Raw genomic sequence first — 18,801 nt, forward strand, 5'->3', positions numbered from 1 at the left:
TCTAAGAAGCTAAAAAAGAGTGTAAAAAGGATTTTCTAGTTTTGGGGGAATTTAGGTTGTGTTTTATGGAAGCTGTCAAATACACAGAAAAACAGAGTGAATACTACAAATGAACCCCCATGTTTTCAGCACCTAGTCACTAAGTTTAGATACATCCTTGGCTCCAGATACAGAACTGGTGAAGTGTGTGGTAGGTGGGTAATGTGTAGAATTTCACATGAAGTAAATGCAAACTAGGAAAGATAAAAAATAAATAAATAAAATTCTCGGACCCTAGAAAAGCCTGTGATTCCATAAGGTGTTAAGAACTAGGGGACTAGTACTATAGAAGCCAAAGGCAGCATTTGAAGAAGACGCAGTGATTAACAGTGCCATTTATTACAGAGGGTAAGTATTAAGACCAGAAAGAAACCACTAAAACCACTTAAACTGTGAATGTTGTGAGGGCCGCAGCAATAGTAATTTCAGTAGGGCAGCAGGTGTAAGGCCAACCCGCACTGAGCTGAAATGTGAATGGCAGTTGACAGGGACAGCAAAGAATCTGTTAGGAGGGCAGGAGTGAGAGGATGGCAGTGAGGAAGACAAGATTTGAAGGACGTTTCCTTTTGATAAAGAAGAAATAGTCTAGAGTGTACTCCTACTCCAAAGAAAATAAACCAGTCAAGAGGGAAAGTATAAAGAAGAGGACAGCAGGTGGAACAAGGTTTCAGAAAGAAATCCAGAGGATGGAACCTAAAACCTATACACTGGGTAGAGAGCTTATTTCTACTTAGGAGAAAAGATTCCTTCCCTGATAGTAGAGAGGAAAAAATGAAGAATGCTTGAGGCACAAACCACATCTTATTCATCTTCAGACACCCAGTGCCCAGTTTCTAATATCCAATAAATGTTTATAAGTGAGCCTAATGGTTTATTTTCACAAACAGAACATTTAAAGATAGCAAAGGTCAAATAATAATACTCATTTTTAAAACTAAAATTCCTATTATATCAAAAAAAGACAGGCAAATCAACCACTCTTAAAGTAATAAAGATCAGAATATCTCTCTATCTACTGCAATTCTTTTTGCAATCTTTGCTGTTTACTGAGAGGCTGACATTCTGGACAATAAGTCCTAGTGTGTGTGGTTATTTAACTGTCATCCCAAAGACCACTATTCAAGTTTCTTTACCTGCTTTTGAAAGAATGCCATTTCCTTTTGCTATGCCAACATAGACTAGAATGTTTACAACATCAGAGACTTCAACATGGAGATTTGTTGTTCCTATGTCATGATCTTTAGCAGCAGCTACACCTGTGTATAAAAAAAAACTTTTACTTGACCGAACACATATCCTAAATATTCTCCCCAAAATCGGCTCTATGAGGAACATTTGTTAATTGTAATTTGAGCTATAGTCTCCTTGTTTCAAAACCTGCTTCCCAAAAGCCACAATGCAAGAAATTCCCATAAAAATCAAATTAATAGAAAATGTAAATATTTTGCAAGGAATTCATAAGTACTTAACTATATTGGCTATTAAATTCCAATATACTATTTGATAGGAAAAAAAGATTTCAATGGATTACTAGAAAACAGATTTAGTAGTACCTAAAAGTAATTTGACAATTATCTTTGGACAGAAGTTAAAATTTCATATAATTCCAAATTCATGGAAATGTAAATATATACCTACCATAGGCACTGCACAACCTGGGTCCTAGATCAGGGCGCACAAAAAATCCTGGCAAATGAGAGGCCAAGTTGAATTTTCCTTCTGGATTACAATATTCCGGCAATGGCAGGCTTTTTAAAAGATCTTCATATCTGAAGAATAATAACACTGACTTGAACACAGATTTACATTCTTTTCTTAAAATTTCTAATGTTTACATTTTTTGAGAGAGAGAGACAGAGTGCAAATAGGAGAGGGGCAGAGAGAGGGAGACACAGAATCTGAAGCAGGCTCCAGGCTCTGAGCTATCCAGGCTCTGAGCTATCAGCACAGAGCACAATGTGGGGCTCAACGTGGGGCTCAACCTCACAAACTGTGAGATCATAACTTGAGCAAAGTTGACAAACTAACTGAGCAACCCAGGTGCCCCTATAGATTTACATTCTTCAGTGCTTTCATAATTTTCAAGTTGTTCAAAAGTTAATACAACCTTTCTCTAAGGACTTTAACAGCTAACACTTTCTTGACCTCATTCAGTTAAAATTTTTTTTAAACATCTGAGAAAGAGGGCACCCCTGACCTCATTCAGTTTAAATGAATGCGTAACACAAGGGCAAGCAAGCATCAAACAGAAGTGACAATGACTAAAACTGCAGTTCTCTTTCTCTAGTCTTAGAAAATTAAAAGCATGAATGGGTGCCTGGGTGTCTCAATCAGTTAAGTGTCAGACTCTTGATTTCAGCTCAGGTCATGATCTTGTGGTTTGTGGGATCAGGCCCTGCATGGTGTTCTGCACTGACAGCATGAGCCTACTTGGGATTCTCTCTCTCCCTCTCTCTGTACCCCTCTCCCGCTCTTGCTCGGTCTCTCAAAATAGACACGTAGATAGATAGATGGATAGGCAGACAGATAAATACGTACATACATAAAGCACCGACAGAATGGAGGTCCCAAAAAGAATTCCATGTCCTTTGACATTAGCATTCTTTCCTTTACTTCCTAACATAAAGACTTTAACCTGCTGAGGCTACAGAGATTGGGTTTTGCTTTTAATTGGCAAAGAAAATGCCTACAGGTCAAATATACAGCTCCTTATCCTACTTCTGGGGATAATCTCAGCTCAATTTCAAAAACCCAGGTGTTAAAAAAAACAAGTTTTAAAATCTATACCTTGCTGGCATCATAGTCTTGAAGTCTTCTCCTGAAGGGCAATCTTTCAATTTTAAAACAACTGTTTCTCCACTTTTCATTTTTTGCCGTTCTATAAAGAATGCAATTTATTACTAAAAGATAATCTCTGCCTTTTCATTGTTATTAATATTTGGAGAGGAAGGAAGAGATGTAAAATGAATGATTCAATTGTACAGTAGGTATTTAATGAATGCTTGCTCATTGCCTTTAATTTCTTATGTACTTACATAGTTTTAGGAATTTTATTCCTTAAGTATATAGGTACTTATAATAGTGCAAAAATATTCTTTAAAAATTTTTACAATTGTTATTGAAATCAGTCTTACATTTTTACTTTTAATTTCTAAGTGTTTTACATACATAACTCTCAAAGGTTTATGGGGTTGCCAAAAATACTCGCCATATAAGGAAACATGGTATGAGTAACTTATGTATGGTCAAAGGAACTTAGGGGTGGAGCCAGGAATAAGACTCAGTCTCTTGTTTCTAAGTATTTGTTTCTTTTTTTATTAGCCAAAGCAATATAGAAGTTTCAAAGATTAAACATCTGTTAAGTCATATTTGCAATTTATCATTATTGGAGGAGTATGTTTCAGAAAACAGTAAAACAAACAAAAAACAACATACTTGAAACTTCTTCAAAACCATCCCAGAATTCCTTAACATTGGCATTTGAAATAATGCTGTCTTTGCAGTTCAAGAGATCAGCTTGGTGGTCTCCAAAATCAAGACTAATTGACTCCGCCTTCCACAAGCTAATGTTCATTTTCTTATGCACACCAGAAACCACTGCAGGCTTATAAATAGATAGATCAATAAATAAGTTAAAAGGTATATAAGGACACTCAAAATTTGATTTTATATGCACATACAACAAATGGATAACAGCTTAAGTTTCAGGACTAATGACAAACTGTGAGAATAAAAGAGACTATTAAAAATAGTCCCTGACCTGGAAAGATGTTTACAATATACTGTCAAAGAGAAAAGATAACGGGAGAATGCCATATAAAGTACACTGCCATTTTTGAAAATTAAAATGTGTAGTAATTTTTACGAAAGAAGTCCAAAAAGCTATACTAAAAATTTTTGTTCTGGGCAGTATAAATATGGATTTTTGGTTGCTTTATCTATAGACTAATTTTTGAAGATAGAACACATCTGTATGTATCTAACATACATAGTAAGATTTTACAATAAAATACATACAGTCATTGAGATTAAAACATAATTTGTATCACTTAAAACACACAGGAGGTTCTTTACCTCCACAAGGATCATGATAAATAAAACATTAAATAACCAGGCATAACATTAAATTTCAGGCTTAATGGCTGATTCCTTAAAAGTAAGTCTCTCCTTTGAAATCATATGAATTTGAATTCCCTCGAGGCTATTTAATCCTAAAACTAACAACTGAAGATTTATAGCTTCTAAGACTCCAATGCTGTTGTAAAAAACAAAACAAAAAACACACAAAAAACAAAACAAAAACCTTTAAGATAGTCTGATGTACTGTTCTTAAGGTGGTTTTTTTTTTTAATTCCTTTATTATAAAAGAAGCAAAAATCTGGGATACGGAGAACAAAGAAAGTTGTGATTTGAGAATCTCTTGTAAAATATAATATATAGTAAGTAATCTTAAACTTCATTAAGACAATTAAAATTTGGGGAACCACAGAGCATAATAACCTTTGGCTAGGGTTATCAGAAAAGAAAAGAAAAACAACAAAAACCATCCTTGAGTCTAGTTAACTACTTGGGTGACTATTCCATTAAACCTCCTTTCAAAGGAGTAATGATATACATCCAACATTTAAAAATAGGTTCAGTTAGGGGCGCCTAGATAGGTCAGTAGGTTGAATAACTGACTCTTGGTTTCGGCTCAGGTCATAATCTCACGGTTCATGAGATCGAGCCCCACACCGGGCTCCACACATTGACAGCATGGAGCCTGCTAGATATTCTCTCCCCCTCTCTCTGCCCCTCCTCTCCTCACATGTACGTGCACAAAACACTCTCTGTCTCTCTCAAATAAGTGAACTTAAAAAAAAATCTTATCAGCTATTAGATAATTAACTATTATTGGCAATTTACGTATTAATTCCCAGCCCTATTATGGCTATCCAGGAATACTCCTAACCAGCCCAATGCCACTCTTTCTAATGGTAACCATATTGTTAAAAAAAAAAAAAAAATGACAGAGGCAAATTAACTAGTGTATTAGAATCTTCTGAAGCAGATTCCTAGGGTACGTACCATCATCATCACCTTCCTGAAATAATGGAAACCTATCTAATTTGACTCCTTGTCTCTAGTCTTATTTTCCCCTAATTCAACTTCCAATCTGCTTTGCTGTCAGTTAATTTTAAAATGTCAATCTGATTACTTTGATTCCTCAAATAAAACCAACAGCTACAGAATAAAATTCAAACTCCTTAGTGTGATTAAGGCCCTTCATAATCATAACTCTAATTACCATTTCCTCACCATTATCCCACAGAACTCTTATCTGTGTTCCAGGCAAACAAAACTACTTAACAGTTTCCCAAGCACCTGATGCTTTTGATTATTTCCAGTATCTTGTTCACATCCAGAAAATTTTCACTTAACCCCTGAGACATCAATTCAGACTACCCCTTTGGAATTAGTACTCTAGCCTAGTCATTCCCTCTTTTGGTTTTTTTAGAGTACCTTAAAATGGTCCTTAGCATATTTAATGTATTTATTAAAATATTTCCGTTGACTGTTCAAGCACACAGAAAATCAAAAGGTCTAAATTATGACCCACCAATGGCATCAGGGCTTCAAGGAGAGCCAACCAGAAAAAAAAGAAAAAAAAAGAAAAAAAAGAAAAAAAAGAAAGAAAGGAGGGGGAACTAAATATTGTGTATGTGCAATGAATGGGTATGATTTTTTTCTGGGGAGAAAGGAAACAAGCTTTCTTCACAATGTGAAAAGGTTTAGCGACTTAAAAAGATTAAGAACCTTTGCACTAAAATAGTTTGCTCATCTACTTATTTTTATATAACTTACTCATTTTATATATCTTTAATGGCCAGCAAAAAGACCAGGTTTTATTAGGTGCTCAATAACTACCTGCTCAATGAAGAAAGTAAAATAAAATAGCAAAGAATGTTTTCCAGAAAGCAAGAAAAAACAACATGACAATAGTAAGTCATGCAAATTCTCAATTTTGTTCACAATTTTTGTTCGCATTAATGTAATAAACTGCCATCTGACATGAATGCCAAACATTCTATCAAAACTTTGGTCAAAGGGAAAATCATTTTTATTTGAACAGAATTAAATAATGGCGTTTGTCATTCAAGATCTGATGAACTAACACATCAATAAATGCTCTACGGATAAACATTAAAGGCAAAAACATCTACACTTTTCATTAGTCCAAGGAAAGTGCTTCTAGTATTAACACTTTAATAATAGATACGTATCTGTTAACTGGACCAAAGTACAAATGTAAAAAAAGGCACTGCCAAATTTGGTAAATATATGGCTTTATTAAAAATCTGTTGACTGATAGCTAAAAAAATAAAACATCAAACAACCTGTGCTTCCCTGTTAATTCATATAAATTTGACCAAAGAATATAAATTCAGAACCAGTAATTCTGGTAACCTTTTTGTTTTCGAGATCTGACTTCCAAATCCAGTAAGTACTATCTTTCCCCTTTCTTCTTATCCAACCAGTTTCAGATTCACTAATCAGCTTAAAATACTCACTTGTCCATGTTTCCAACACTCTCTGAAAAGCTTCCAATTATTAATATTTTTATAATCCTGAAGCCACAGAATATGCTTCTCGCAGATCCAAGAATGTGGCACGTCATTGTACAACATACTGTTTTCCTCCGTGGACGAATTTCTGCACTCTTTAGGCTCTTCTTTCAGCTCTGGTTTTACATTTATCTTAGAGGCTTTATTTGGTGGAATTTTGTTTTCAACAACTGAAGCAATTATGTCATCAAGAATGTTTGGCATAGTTCTTCCACTTTTACCACTCTATTAGGGGAAAAGTTGTATTTTGAGAGGAAACATATATACATTTTTAAACTTTCACTAACAACTCACATTAACATTTTATCTGCCTTCAAGAATATCTAATCATGTCAGCAAATATGGATCTGTAGTCTCTACGCTGTTCCTAACAGGTATGAACCAGAAGTCTGGTGGTCTTCCATGTGAGAATCTGCCAGGTCTGCAAAAACTGCAACTGTGGCCTTTTACACTATTTAGGACTAGGGCAGACAAGATAGATAGGTGGAATTTCCCATATACTTTTAAAGACCACTAAAAATTTGTGCCTACCTATGCAATTACTGGTTTTTATTTTCTTCTGGTGCATAATTAAAACAAAAATGGATTACTAAACATTTTAAGTAACAAAACATTAACTTCCATGTGGTTTATTTCCCCTACTAGATAGATACATGGTTTTCAAATTCTGAAGGAGTTATCTTAGGGCTCTTCTGGCATGAAATGCCCCTCCCTCAACCTTTTTCACATGGGAAAAAACCTACAATCTCCAGCTTTTAAGCTACGAGATTTATAATGCAATTGGGAATATGTCTGGTAATTGGTGTATTTTATTTCATTTGCATCTATTTATTGTGTAGTTCACAGCCAAATCCCCAAATCATCTAAATTTAAGGTCCATATGAAAACCAAAAATCTGGCATCTCACTCACTGGGGTTCCCATCGAATACACTGGGGCAAAGGCAATGCCAGCATCTGTAGAACCCACACGGAGCTTGCCAGCTGTTGTGGTCAGTAAATCTCGTAAGGTTGAGCCTTGTTCATTATTCTGGGACACAGGAGGTGATGTTCTGCTATTTGGAGAATCAGGATTGTCGTGTTCTCTCTCTTCTTTAATTTGATTTTCAAGGGCAAATTCTTTGTTTTCTGAAATACAACATTTACAAAATTCAAATAAAACTAATCATGCTGCTAAAGTACAGACAAAACTGGGACCCTACATTTGATAGTGAGAGATAAAAAGTGTAGCACTAGTGATTTATTCACCTGAACACACACCAGAGGATGGGTTAGATCCTTCAAAATGGAGTCAAACAGTTTGAATATGAAAAGGCCTTCCTCAATATCTTAGACATGTAGCTGAGTTTGCACCTGTCACAAATGAAAAATGCTATAGCTAAAACAGGGAGAAAGTATAGTTTAAGTTACAAATCTACTGCCCTGGTGGCTTTAATGATACGCTCATCCACAAATGATTCTAACTACTTTTGATACAATCACAGGGAGGTGAGTTCCTAACAATAGACAACAAATGTTTTACTGTATCCAAGCCATACATAATGCAAGCAAAACACAAATGTAAACTGTTCTAAGTGAATATTATAATGTATCATAGTACATTGTTGGTTATATTATAGTCATCTATTATATACTTAGATAACTTCATTTACCTTTTTTTTCCTCTCTGGACTTTTGCTCTGCAAGATCTGCTAACCAGTGCAGTGGTGACTGGGATTCTGGAGGAGTTAACTTGCTGTCTGTGCTTACGTCACTCCCTGGGCTGCTGTTGCCATTACTCTCAGACTTCTGAGGGTTATTCTGCTGCTGAGACTCAGGCATGCACAGAGAAATTTTATTACTGTGATTAAGAACATTCTGTAAAACCTATAAGGGTAGAACAATTAAACTTTAAAAATACTACCTCTTCAATTATTCAGAGTTAAAAGTAGTAATATTTATACAGTAACATAAAAAACATAATTTACAAAACACAAGTCCTAAACTGATTTCAAATAGCAAAGATGATTAATTTAACTATGCATTTCATTTGAATAATTAGAAAGTTTTACTTACTTGAGATACACCATTCACTGCAGGAAAATTTCCAACCTGTATATTCTGTTTGTTAGTACAATGACAATGGGATTTAATACCATATTTTTCTCTAAGAGTGTGCATCGCATCTAGAAGATCTGTCAAAACTACAAAATATATGAGTGGTTAATAAAAAGATAGTTAAGACAATAAAATTTTTTCCAGTCTTTTCTTGTGCAGGTTTTCTTATGTCCTTTCACTTTGCTTCCCATTTTTTCCTTCAATTCTTCCAATTCTTTCAGGTTTGATTATTCAACCAAATTCATGTTCTCTATTCTTTTCTCTCACCTCTATTCTTGAAAACTCAGTGTGCTCAAAAAAAAAAAAAAAAAAAGGAAAATAACCTTTCATCATAAATCTAGTAAGCTTTTCTGCCACACTCTAGTTTCCCCCTCCACAATGGTTCCTCTGACTTTCTTCATCACTGGGTCTGGGCTGGCCTCATTAGGTTTATTACACACCAGATTCTAAGAACTGAACAAAAACAATTCAAGATTAGATAAACCTTACCTCTCCATTCTATTATATTTCTACGCACTCCTAAGTAATCTAGACCAAGAAAGAGCTGTTACACTACTAAGTAAATAATGTACATTTATACTTACCAGAACCGGGTATAATTTGAGTTGGCATTAAATGTTTGTGATCATGAGGCTGTCCCTTCACACACTTCATCCAAGCATACAGTTCTTTATCTGTATGATTATAACATACATACTTTTATATCCATCATGGTTTTAGAATTATAAAATTGATAACATATATGAAGAGCTTAACAATTATATAAAATACCAATAGCAGGCCTCAAATTGGTTTGGTTGGTTTTTAAAAGACTAAGTTCCATCATTACGAGAATTTTATAAAAACAAGATACAAAACTGATATAATGTTATTTATCCTTTTCTGAAATTACCATTCTTTATTGTCATTAACGTATTAGTTACCTCTATCTTCCTTGTCTAAAATATAAGCTGTTAGAAAGCATTTACAAGTTATTGTGTAGGTTCTGGAGGGGAAAGTTGGAAAGTTTTTAAAGAAAACCAGTTTTAGACTGGATTTGAATTTTATTTAGTCTGAAACTTCATCAAACAATAGTTCTAGATTTTTTATGCTGACTTTAATGAGCTTTATGATATATATTGAAGCTCACAGAGCCACATCATAAGTAACTGTGTATGTCATCAAATTTATAGAAAAAGATTTCCTTGAGATCAAGGTATTGAATATTATGAAAATTACTGTTATATAAAGCTATAACCTAGCCAATAGGAGTTTATCACAATATTTGACAGTGAAATAGAAATATATAGATAACAATATATAACTGAAGGCATAGAGGTTAAAAAAAAAGATACAATGACTATACTTTTAAAATTAACAGGACTGTGAATATCAATAGCAATGCAACTACTAAGGTTTATTATACATACCCTATCTTATTCCAAAAATGATACATGCTCATATACATGCAAACAGTATGGAAAAATACGATGAATTAATTTCTTTACTTGGGCAAAGGGAAAACAAAAGTAATATGGAAACAGGAAAAAAGAATATAAAATGCATGTGATGAAGTTTTATAACGGTGGAGCTAAGTTTTTAACTAAAAATATCCAAATATATTTGTATAGTTTTGAAGATAGGTAACTGCCCAGATTGCATTCCTTATTATAGCCTCAAATCTTTTTAAAGATTTATGTATCTTTTGCATGTCACAGAAACACCCAGCTGTGATGTTTGGAAATGTGTCCCCACTCTAGGGGTCTTTTTGTTTACGTGTTGGGTGTCTAAGAAAAAGGCTCTAGTAATCTTATCAGTGGAAAAGATACTGATAGCTAAATCATGGTTTATCGAGGTAAGTATTCTGAAAGAGTTTGTTGGATATGAAAATGACATATATCATTTTTAGACATTAAACAGTTTTTTATCACTAAACACGACTTTACTTCTAATACTTTCACAATTCAAATCCTCTCATTTCATGAAGACTTTATCCCAAACAAATAACTAAAAATTTCAGGTTACCAATATGAGGTAGTTACTTCTAAAACTGCCTTGGATAAGCTTTTTCTAAAAACACTTTTATCACGAGAAAACGTGAATTCAGTTACTTCTTTTTAAAATTTTTATATTATCTTTAACTGTATCAACATGTAGAACACTGTTTTAGTGACATTTCATCTAAAATAATAGCTTCAAAGACTACTGTTAAATATAATAAAGACTTCTTCATTCTCTAAGAACTACGGGACAAATGGATACCAGTGGAAGCATATTCTTGAACATTTTGATCTGAACTTTATGGACCAATTACTCAGAAAAATCAGTTCATACGAGTTAAATATTCAATTGTGACTTATGTGCATGACCGTGTAATTAATTAACAGGTCTTAGAATAGGCTTCAGGCTCCTACACACTGGAGTCTGAAGGGAGCAAAGCCTATCCTAAATTGGGCTACATTAAAAAACTACCTGCTGAAAGGAGTGGGTGGATCTACTAATCAGGATAAAAAGATGTAGATGCAGTTTTTATTCTAGGAAATCTGGACATTAATAAATTTACCAAACTTCTTTAATGTATGGGGGGGGGGACCTCACACACATATCATTTCCAGATGAATGATCCTAAAGAAAATGAACATTATAAAAATTTCAATTTACAGAAAGTTATAAACCAACCTCTAGAACTCTTCCTTTCCTTTGCCTTGTAGCAATCTAAGCAGACCACAAATCCACATTTCTGGCAGACCCAATGAATGTTAAACAATGTTGCTTCACATGCATCACACATTTCCCGGACTCCTCTCACTGCTCTTTTCCAGGCGATTTTGGCTGAAACACAGAGAAATAAAAATTTAAAGGCAAGTATGCTCCTTTCCACACAATTTTCGCTGAAATACACAAACACAAAAATTTTATGGCAAACCAAGAACTCTGAAGGATGTAACTAAAGATCAACAGATTTCTTGAATCAGTAATTCTCTTCAGAAGACTTACATCTAATGGAGTTTCTCAACCTTAGCACTTTTAAGATTTTTGACTGAATAATTCTCTGTTATGAGGGACTATTCTGTGCAATGTAGGAAGTTCAGCAGCATCTATGACCTCCACACATTAGATGTTAGTGCTCTACCATCCACTCCCGACCTTTCAGTCATGCAACCAAAAATGTCTCCAGTCATTACCAAACATCCCTTGGGGGACAAACCACTGATTTAGGAGAAAGGAAGATTTAGAGTAACTCATATATTAGGTGCTTTACATATGTAAATATAATTACTTTCTAAACAAAGCTATGAGGTAGTTACTCCCATCTTACAGTCATACAGTTAAAAGCAGGGAATAAAGTTGAGATTCAAATATAAATCTATCTGATTCTAAAACCTGTGATGAACCACAGCAGATTAAAAATAAATGGTATGGACTGTGTCTTATGCTGGCAAATGCTGAAGTTTCCCCATTCCACATCTGAAGTATCCTTATCATGCTAACTTATGTCATAATGGCAGAAACAGCATAGTGCTATTGTGACTTCATGAATTGTTAATACATTCAGTTGGAAAAGATGTTGATTTAAGTACACATAGGTGCCTTTGTACATAAAAAAAAGTGTTATCAAATTAAAATGTCAGTAACACTAGATAAAATAAGGGACTGCTCCTATTAAATATACTTCAAAGAGAAATTCTTAAAATCAAATTTGTACAGTTGTATATTCTAAGTATTTAACTTCCTTACCATCCTTTTTCACCCAGGACAAAGCTGTTTTTTCAGATGTTACTAACTGACAGAACTTATCACCTATTATATCCAAGATGTATTTTGAAGTTTCTACGTCTAGTTCATCATCTTCATAATTTTCATGTGTCCATAAGCTCATAGCTTCATCGTCATATTGGTCAGGAGAAGAGAAACCATCTATTCTAACCACTCCATTTTTACTAAATGACAATCTGAAATATTAAAACATAAAAGGATTAGACACCAGTCCAGTTTTTTTTTTTTAATGTTTACTTATTTATTTTGAGAAAGAGAGTGCGAGTACAGGAGAGGCAGAGGGAGGATCCCAAGCAGGCTCTGAGCTGTCAGCACAGATTGAGTCACCCAGGCACCCCAAGACACCAGTCCAGTTTTATAAACTTGTAAATTTATAATTAATTTACTTTTGTATTATAAACATGTAAATTACATTTGTTAAAAAAAAAAACAAGAAAATAGGGTAGTCCTTCATATACACACACACTTTTCATTATTAATTAAATTTAACAAACTTAAATGACTCCCATAGTGTTACACAAATGGCAATGATAAGCAGCACCAATTTTAGGTTATTTCAAGAAATAAGATTTTTCCTATCAGTTATACTTAACTATTTATTTCAGTCAAATGAAAATTGTGTCTGAGTGTTTGATGAGGACAAGAGTTAAAATGTTGGCCAAATGTTGCCTAGAGCAATACTTTTATTTTATACATAATCTAAATCAACAACCTCTAATACTGAAAATGCCCTAAATCACCTTAAGACTTTCACTGGGAGGATTTAAAAAATACCAAGTATATATATACATAGTTTTCATTAATTAAAATGACACTTTATTTATTTATGATTTAGAGAAAAGGATGAAACTCTCAAAAGTTTATTAGGAACCCAACTAAGTATACTTAGTTCCTCTCAGCTTGCCATCCAATTTACTTAACTACTCAATTCAGAAAAGTTTAGGGTAAATGGAAAGCAAAATTGCCATTTTCTTCCGGGTTGGTAGTTATTCTTCAGTATCATAGTACTTACTCTATTTACTCTCAACTGGGGGATATCAGAAATTCATTACAATTCATTCTCTATTTTTCAGATGGACAACACCAACAACATTCCTTTTCCCAGGCCCTTTTCTCATTCTTTTATTACCTAAACCTTTCTTTTTTTTTTTTAAACCAAATTTTCCCTTCATTATAATCCATCATCCTTTTTTCAACCAGATTTCTCCCTTTGTTATAATCTATTATCTTATTTCAGCTTTGTGTTATTATCTCTACCTGAAAATTTCTTTCCTTCAAATCTACTTTCCTTCTGTTTTCTTTTTCTTTTTTACTGCAATTCCATGTGCCCTACTTTCTACAACTATTCTTTAAAGTTGTTGATCCTTTGGGGATTGTTGGCTGGAAAAACCATGAAGTAAAAGTAAGAAATAGAACTTGGTTCTGTTCCTAACAATACATGTTCTTGGGGTCTCCACTGGGCCACCAGCAGAGGTGTATTTGCCAGAGCAAAGTGTTTCCTAACTTCTTAGGAAGTTGATGATTAGGAAAATATTTGCAGCTTATATTCATACACATTCATAGGTGCTTGGTACGACTAAGGACCTTTTGTACTTTATCTCATTTAATCATGAAATCTCTCTGAAGTAGGTACCACTATAATTAGCATTATGCATATGAGATAGGATGAGCTATATAATCCTACTATAGTTAATAAAGTCATATAGGAAGCAAGAGAAAGAGCTGAATCTCAGGAATGACTGATTCTACCTGTGAAACGTGATATGGTAGTATGATATGGTACTGACAAACCCTTTTTCTAATTTTATAACTCATATTTTTATAGCTACATGTTTAACAAAACATGTGGGTAGTCCATGTAATGCAATGACTTTGGTTTGATACCTAGATTGTTTACCTAGATTTATAGACGATTTGTGATTGCTAACTAATATAAATGGTCTAAGTATATAACCATTTAAAAATTCCTTAAACCAAACAAATTGCTGCTTCCTATCATTTTCTAGAAAATACTATTTTCTCATTAAGGAAAAATAAATATCTCAGAAGAGAAAGGCCATATGAACACAAGTAACAAGAGAATATGAATTTAGTCACATGGTTAGATATTATTAAATTTATCACAAAAAAGTTTAATACTCTTTTCTGATGTTTCAGAAACAAACTCAAAAGACTCACTCCCACCTCTAAAAGAGACCCTCAGAATGGCAGTATAATTTCCAATATCCAATAGACCTATTTTCCCCAATTACATATTTCTACTCACCGTCTAAAGTAGTAAAATCTACAAAACACCGGGGAGTGGGTTGGTTCTTCTCCTTTTTTACTCCGAATAAGTCTACATTCTCGGCACTTTTGCAAATTAGGCCCTATCTCACAGCAGGAGTCATCCTGTAAAAAGGATTCCCCAGTTTGCTTCAGCTTCTTGACTTTACGCCAATCTTTTAATACCGAACGAGGGATGCCAGCTGTAAAACCAGTAGGAAATTATTAGCAAGATTACAACTTTTTAAAAAAGTACACTCCTTGAGATAAAGTTCAAGACAGGTATACAACTGTCACAACATATTAAGACTGTAAAAAAGAAGCAGACATTATACTTCTAGGTCCTCATTAATAACTAAAAGTCCACGGCAGCATTTCTATTTACTTACTATTCTATTAATTAAATGAATTCTTATGTCAGTATACTGGAAATGCAGAGCTGAGTAAATCTTCCAGCTGATTGAAATCTTTATATATTAAATATTTATATTTGTACAATAGCAAACACAGGAATCATTCATTTCTATGTGAATCTATAGCTAAAAATATAGCCCTTCTACACAGGGATTTGGTATACACAGGAGAAAGTTATTTCAAGATCAAGATATTTCAGGAAGAATCTGAAGACCAAAAGTTAGTACTTTCAGAAACTACAGACTAATTCCAACATATATTGTTTTGAAATATTTAATATGATTCTCCAAGGTAAGTGTGGTCCATTAAAGATAAGAGGCAATTTTATAATACCATTATTTGAGAGAAGAGGGGCTAATAAGCTGTCTCTTAGTATCTCTCCCTCATTTTGATGTCCTCCATTTGATTCAATATACTGATGGAAGCAGTATCTTTTAGAAAATAAAAGGGATGAAGAAAATAAAGAAAAAAGCCAGTATTAACTTGATGGTCTTTTTTGATGGTAGAAAAGGCATCAGAGAAATCTAAAGGAAAAAAAAAAACCTCAAATGATTAACATTTGAAGAAATTATTTACTATGCTCTACATCACTGCACCATCATGTTTACTAACTTCAACTTAATTGTTATAACACTGGCTCAAGTATCAAGTAGATAATCTGTCATCTACAGAGCAGGACTCAAAATATTATACATAAATTAAACTTTGCCTATTAAAAAAATTTAAAGCATATTCTTTTAAAAACAACCTATGTTGGGACAAGCAAATATCAGACTCCTTTTTAAAAAAAATTTTTTTTTGAATGTTTATTTTTGAAGGAGAGAGAGAGAGAGAGACAGAGCATGAGCTGGGGAAGAGCAGAGAAATGGAGACACAGAATCCAAAGTGGGCTCCAGGCTCTGAGCACAGAGCGTGACACAGGGCTCGAACTCACAAACCGTGAGATCATGACCTGAACCGAAGTCGGACACTTAACTGAGCCACCCAGGTGCCCCCAAATATCAGACTCTTAAAAGTGTACTTACATCTGTATGTCAGGTATGAGATTTACATAGTTTGCTCTTTCTGTCATGTTCAAAGATATTTCCTACCCTGTGCTTTCTAATCACTCTGATGTGTGGAAAAGAGGCAGTACAACTATTCTCCGGAGACGATCTAATTCTTGCAGAAATATGTAGCAGATCTCTGGCCTTGAGCTCCCACTATTACTTACCTGTTGACAGTGTAAGGAGTACAATGACAGCAAGAAAGCACATCTTAACATAGGAAGTACAGAGTTTAAGCTTCGGGATGGCTCATTTAAAATCTGCTTCCAGTTATTAAGCACTTCTAGGATTGTTGCCTGGTTCTTTAAACTGCCTGCTCTCCCCTCTTCTGTCTCTAACTTAGGACAAGCCATTTGGCTTAATCCACTAAAGAAAGACATATTATATGCACACACCACTTATGGAATAAAAATGTTTCCATAAGGCTCGTATGAAGAGTTTGCTATCTCCTCCACTGCATATAAGGCAGATTTCCCCTATAGACAGTATAAAAAATTCAGAGCTTTTAGAAGTCAGAATGAACAAGAATTGTACACTGCTCATAGATTTTTACTTGGCACACGTGATTTCAATCATTTATTTACTTTTTTTTTTTCTGTTACACTTAGAATAAACTAAATTCAATGTATTTCTATTTTGACTAGAAAACAACTATTAACCAATATGCTTTTACATTACAGGTAATGGAACAGTTCAGAGAGTATGGATAACCATACCACTATGAACAATTTAAACAGTATTTATAGAACTGGACATTTCAAAGCAAATTTCAATTCTGTGACACAAAATAGACAATCTGAAACTATTTTTAATTTAAATGAATGGATGAATTACAAAGACACAAAGTCCCAGGTCATAGAGACAGTTTGTGATATTGTGATTTTTGTTTCTAAACTAGGCAACACACAATGGTAGCGAACTCCTTTTATGAATTTTATTATAAAAGTATTCACATAATAAAATAACTTTATCTTTCAAATCTATACATCTAATTTATTGCCAATATCTAAAATCTAAACTTTGAGAATAACACATTTAAATCAACAAAAAATACCTAGTATTCTTTCATGCCATAAGAACATTTTCATCCTTAGTTCTCAATTTACCAGCAAATACTCAATCAGCTGCTCTAGCCAACAGAAAACTATGGAGGAAGAAAATAGGAAACAAATACATGCTAACCTTTAATCTTTGATAGTCCATCACTTAAAAAAATTTTTTTTTGAGATATAGCAATTAATTCTGATTATATAGTCTAGTTTTGTGTGTTATAGGACTTTGGACATATTTAAATTTGATGGGTAATTTCAGTTCATAAAATTATATAAGAAATTAGTCACAGAAAAACAACCAACTTTTAATTAGCAGTATGGAAAGGCAGCAGATACGAAGACATTCCAAAGCAACAGATAAAATCTATTGTACCTGGCTTTAGAAGGTACTAAGAAACACACTATTATAGGAGTTATGTGTATATAACTTACACATGTGTAACAGTGTATGTAATCACATTACACTCTAAGTACTGACTTAACTCACTCTTTTTGACTATGACTGATGACAACCCCAATGACCATTAGATAAAGGTCATATTTAATTCACGAGGTAGATGATCCACTCAAATATGGAAGTTAGATTTATGAACTCCCAATTTAGAGAACTTTTCTAGACAGCCAGAACAAAGGCAGAACAACTCTGCCCATAATTAACAGATGGCAATGAACAGTCAATATTATTTTGGACTTGACAATAGATGGGGCTTAGAATACCCTCTCTGAGGCTAAATGTTAGTTACTAAGAAGAAGAGATTTGACTAAGCAGCACAACTTGGAGGGGGGTGGGATGCTGATCCAGTCTGTCGTTGAACTCTTACTTGGGAACCTGTACATTCACTGTCAACATGAACTAGAATATGTACTTAAGAGTTAATTTTATAAACTTAACTTCACAAGAGTTTTCTAAGTGTTAAAAGTTGGAAGATTCCTATCTCTGTTTTCTGTAAATTTAACTCAAGTATCTATCTGTATACCCAACACCAAAGGAAATGTCATGTGAAACAGAAAAGAAACAATTATTGACCACACTATGCCTCCTTAAGAATTCACTGGGGAAGCAAAACACATGAGAAAAGAAAAGGCAACACAGTACACAATCCAATACTCAAATGGCATGTATATTGTATCCTCCGATGTCAATCTCCCTCTCTTTCTTCTGACTATATTTGCATTTCAGTCTGTCAGCCTTTCTGTCTCTAGTAGAGCTTCGTTCTTTCACTTTCTGACTGTCCTTTTCTATGATTCCATCCTCCTGTTTTTCTGTCCTTCACTTTGCCTCTGGTTTCCACACAGGCATGTGAAAAAACCTCATTCAGTGAAAAGGCCCAAATACAAGCCTTCAAGCATCCAAAGTACTTCTTGAATGTCCACACTGTCAGATATTTCATATATTGTATGTGGATGAATACATGGATATAGTGAAACTATTAAGTGCTTTCTGCATTGTGCAACATACCTAAAAAGAAATAAGCAAACTGAGAAAAACTACTTCTAGAGTTAAAAACCTACAGAAACACTTTAGAGTG

General features: G+C 33.9%; 1 protein-coding gene across 10 annotated transcripts in view; it reads right to left on the reverse strand.

Annotated features, from left to right (window-relative positions):
* JMJD1C (jumonji domain containing 1C) overlaps nucleotides 1-18,801 on the reverse strand; it is a 265,419-nt gene that overhangs the window by 13,010 nt on the left and 233,608 nt on the right. For 9 of the 10 annotated variants that reach the window (XM_053207206.1, XM_053207199.1, XM_053207198.1 and 6 more), the window contains 12 exons: nucleotides 14,762-14,963; nucleotides 12,457-12,671; nucleotides 11,398-11,550; nucleotides 9,324-9,413; nucleotides 8,698-8,825; nucleotides 8,295-8,508; nucleotides 7,556-7,770; nucleotides 6,591-6,869; nucleotides 3,475-3,643; nucleotides 2,827-2,917; nucleotides 1,678-1,808; nucleotides 1,173-1,295 (listed from right to left, as the gene is read on the reverse strand). In XM_053207206.1, coding sequence (XP_053063181.1) covers nucleotides 1,173-1,295; nucleotides 1,678-1,808; nucleotides 2,827-2,917; nucleotides 3,475-3,643; nucleotides 6,591-6,869; nucleotides 7,556-7,770; nucleotides 8,295-8,508; nucleotides 8,698-8,825; nucleotides 9,324-9,413; nucleotides 11,398-11,550; nucleotides 12,457-12,671; nucleotides 14,762-14,963 — 2,010 coding nt within the window. Of the gene's footprint in view, nucleotides 1-1,172; nucleotides 1,296-1,677; nucleotides 1,809-2,826; nucleotides 2,918-3,474; nucleotides 3,644-6,590; nucleotides 6,870-7,555; nucleotides 7,771-7,890; nucleotides 7,996-8,294; nucleotides 8,509-8,697; nucleotides 8,826-9,323; nucleotides 9,414-11,397; nucleotides 11,551-12,456; nucleotides 12,672-14,761; nucleotides 14,964-18,801 lie in introns of those variants that run through there. The other variant, XM_053207205.1, reaches the window with a different exon arrangement.

This window comes from Acinonyx jubatus, chromosome D2, assembly GCF_027475565.1.
Source record: "Acinonyx jubatus isolate Ajub_Pintada_27869175 chromosome D2, VMU_Ajub_asm_v1.0, whole genome shotgun sequence".
Lineage (NCBI taxonomy): Eukaryota > Metazoa > Chordata > Mammalia > Carnivora > Felidae > Acinonyx > Acinonyx jubatus.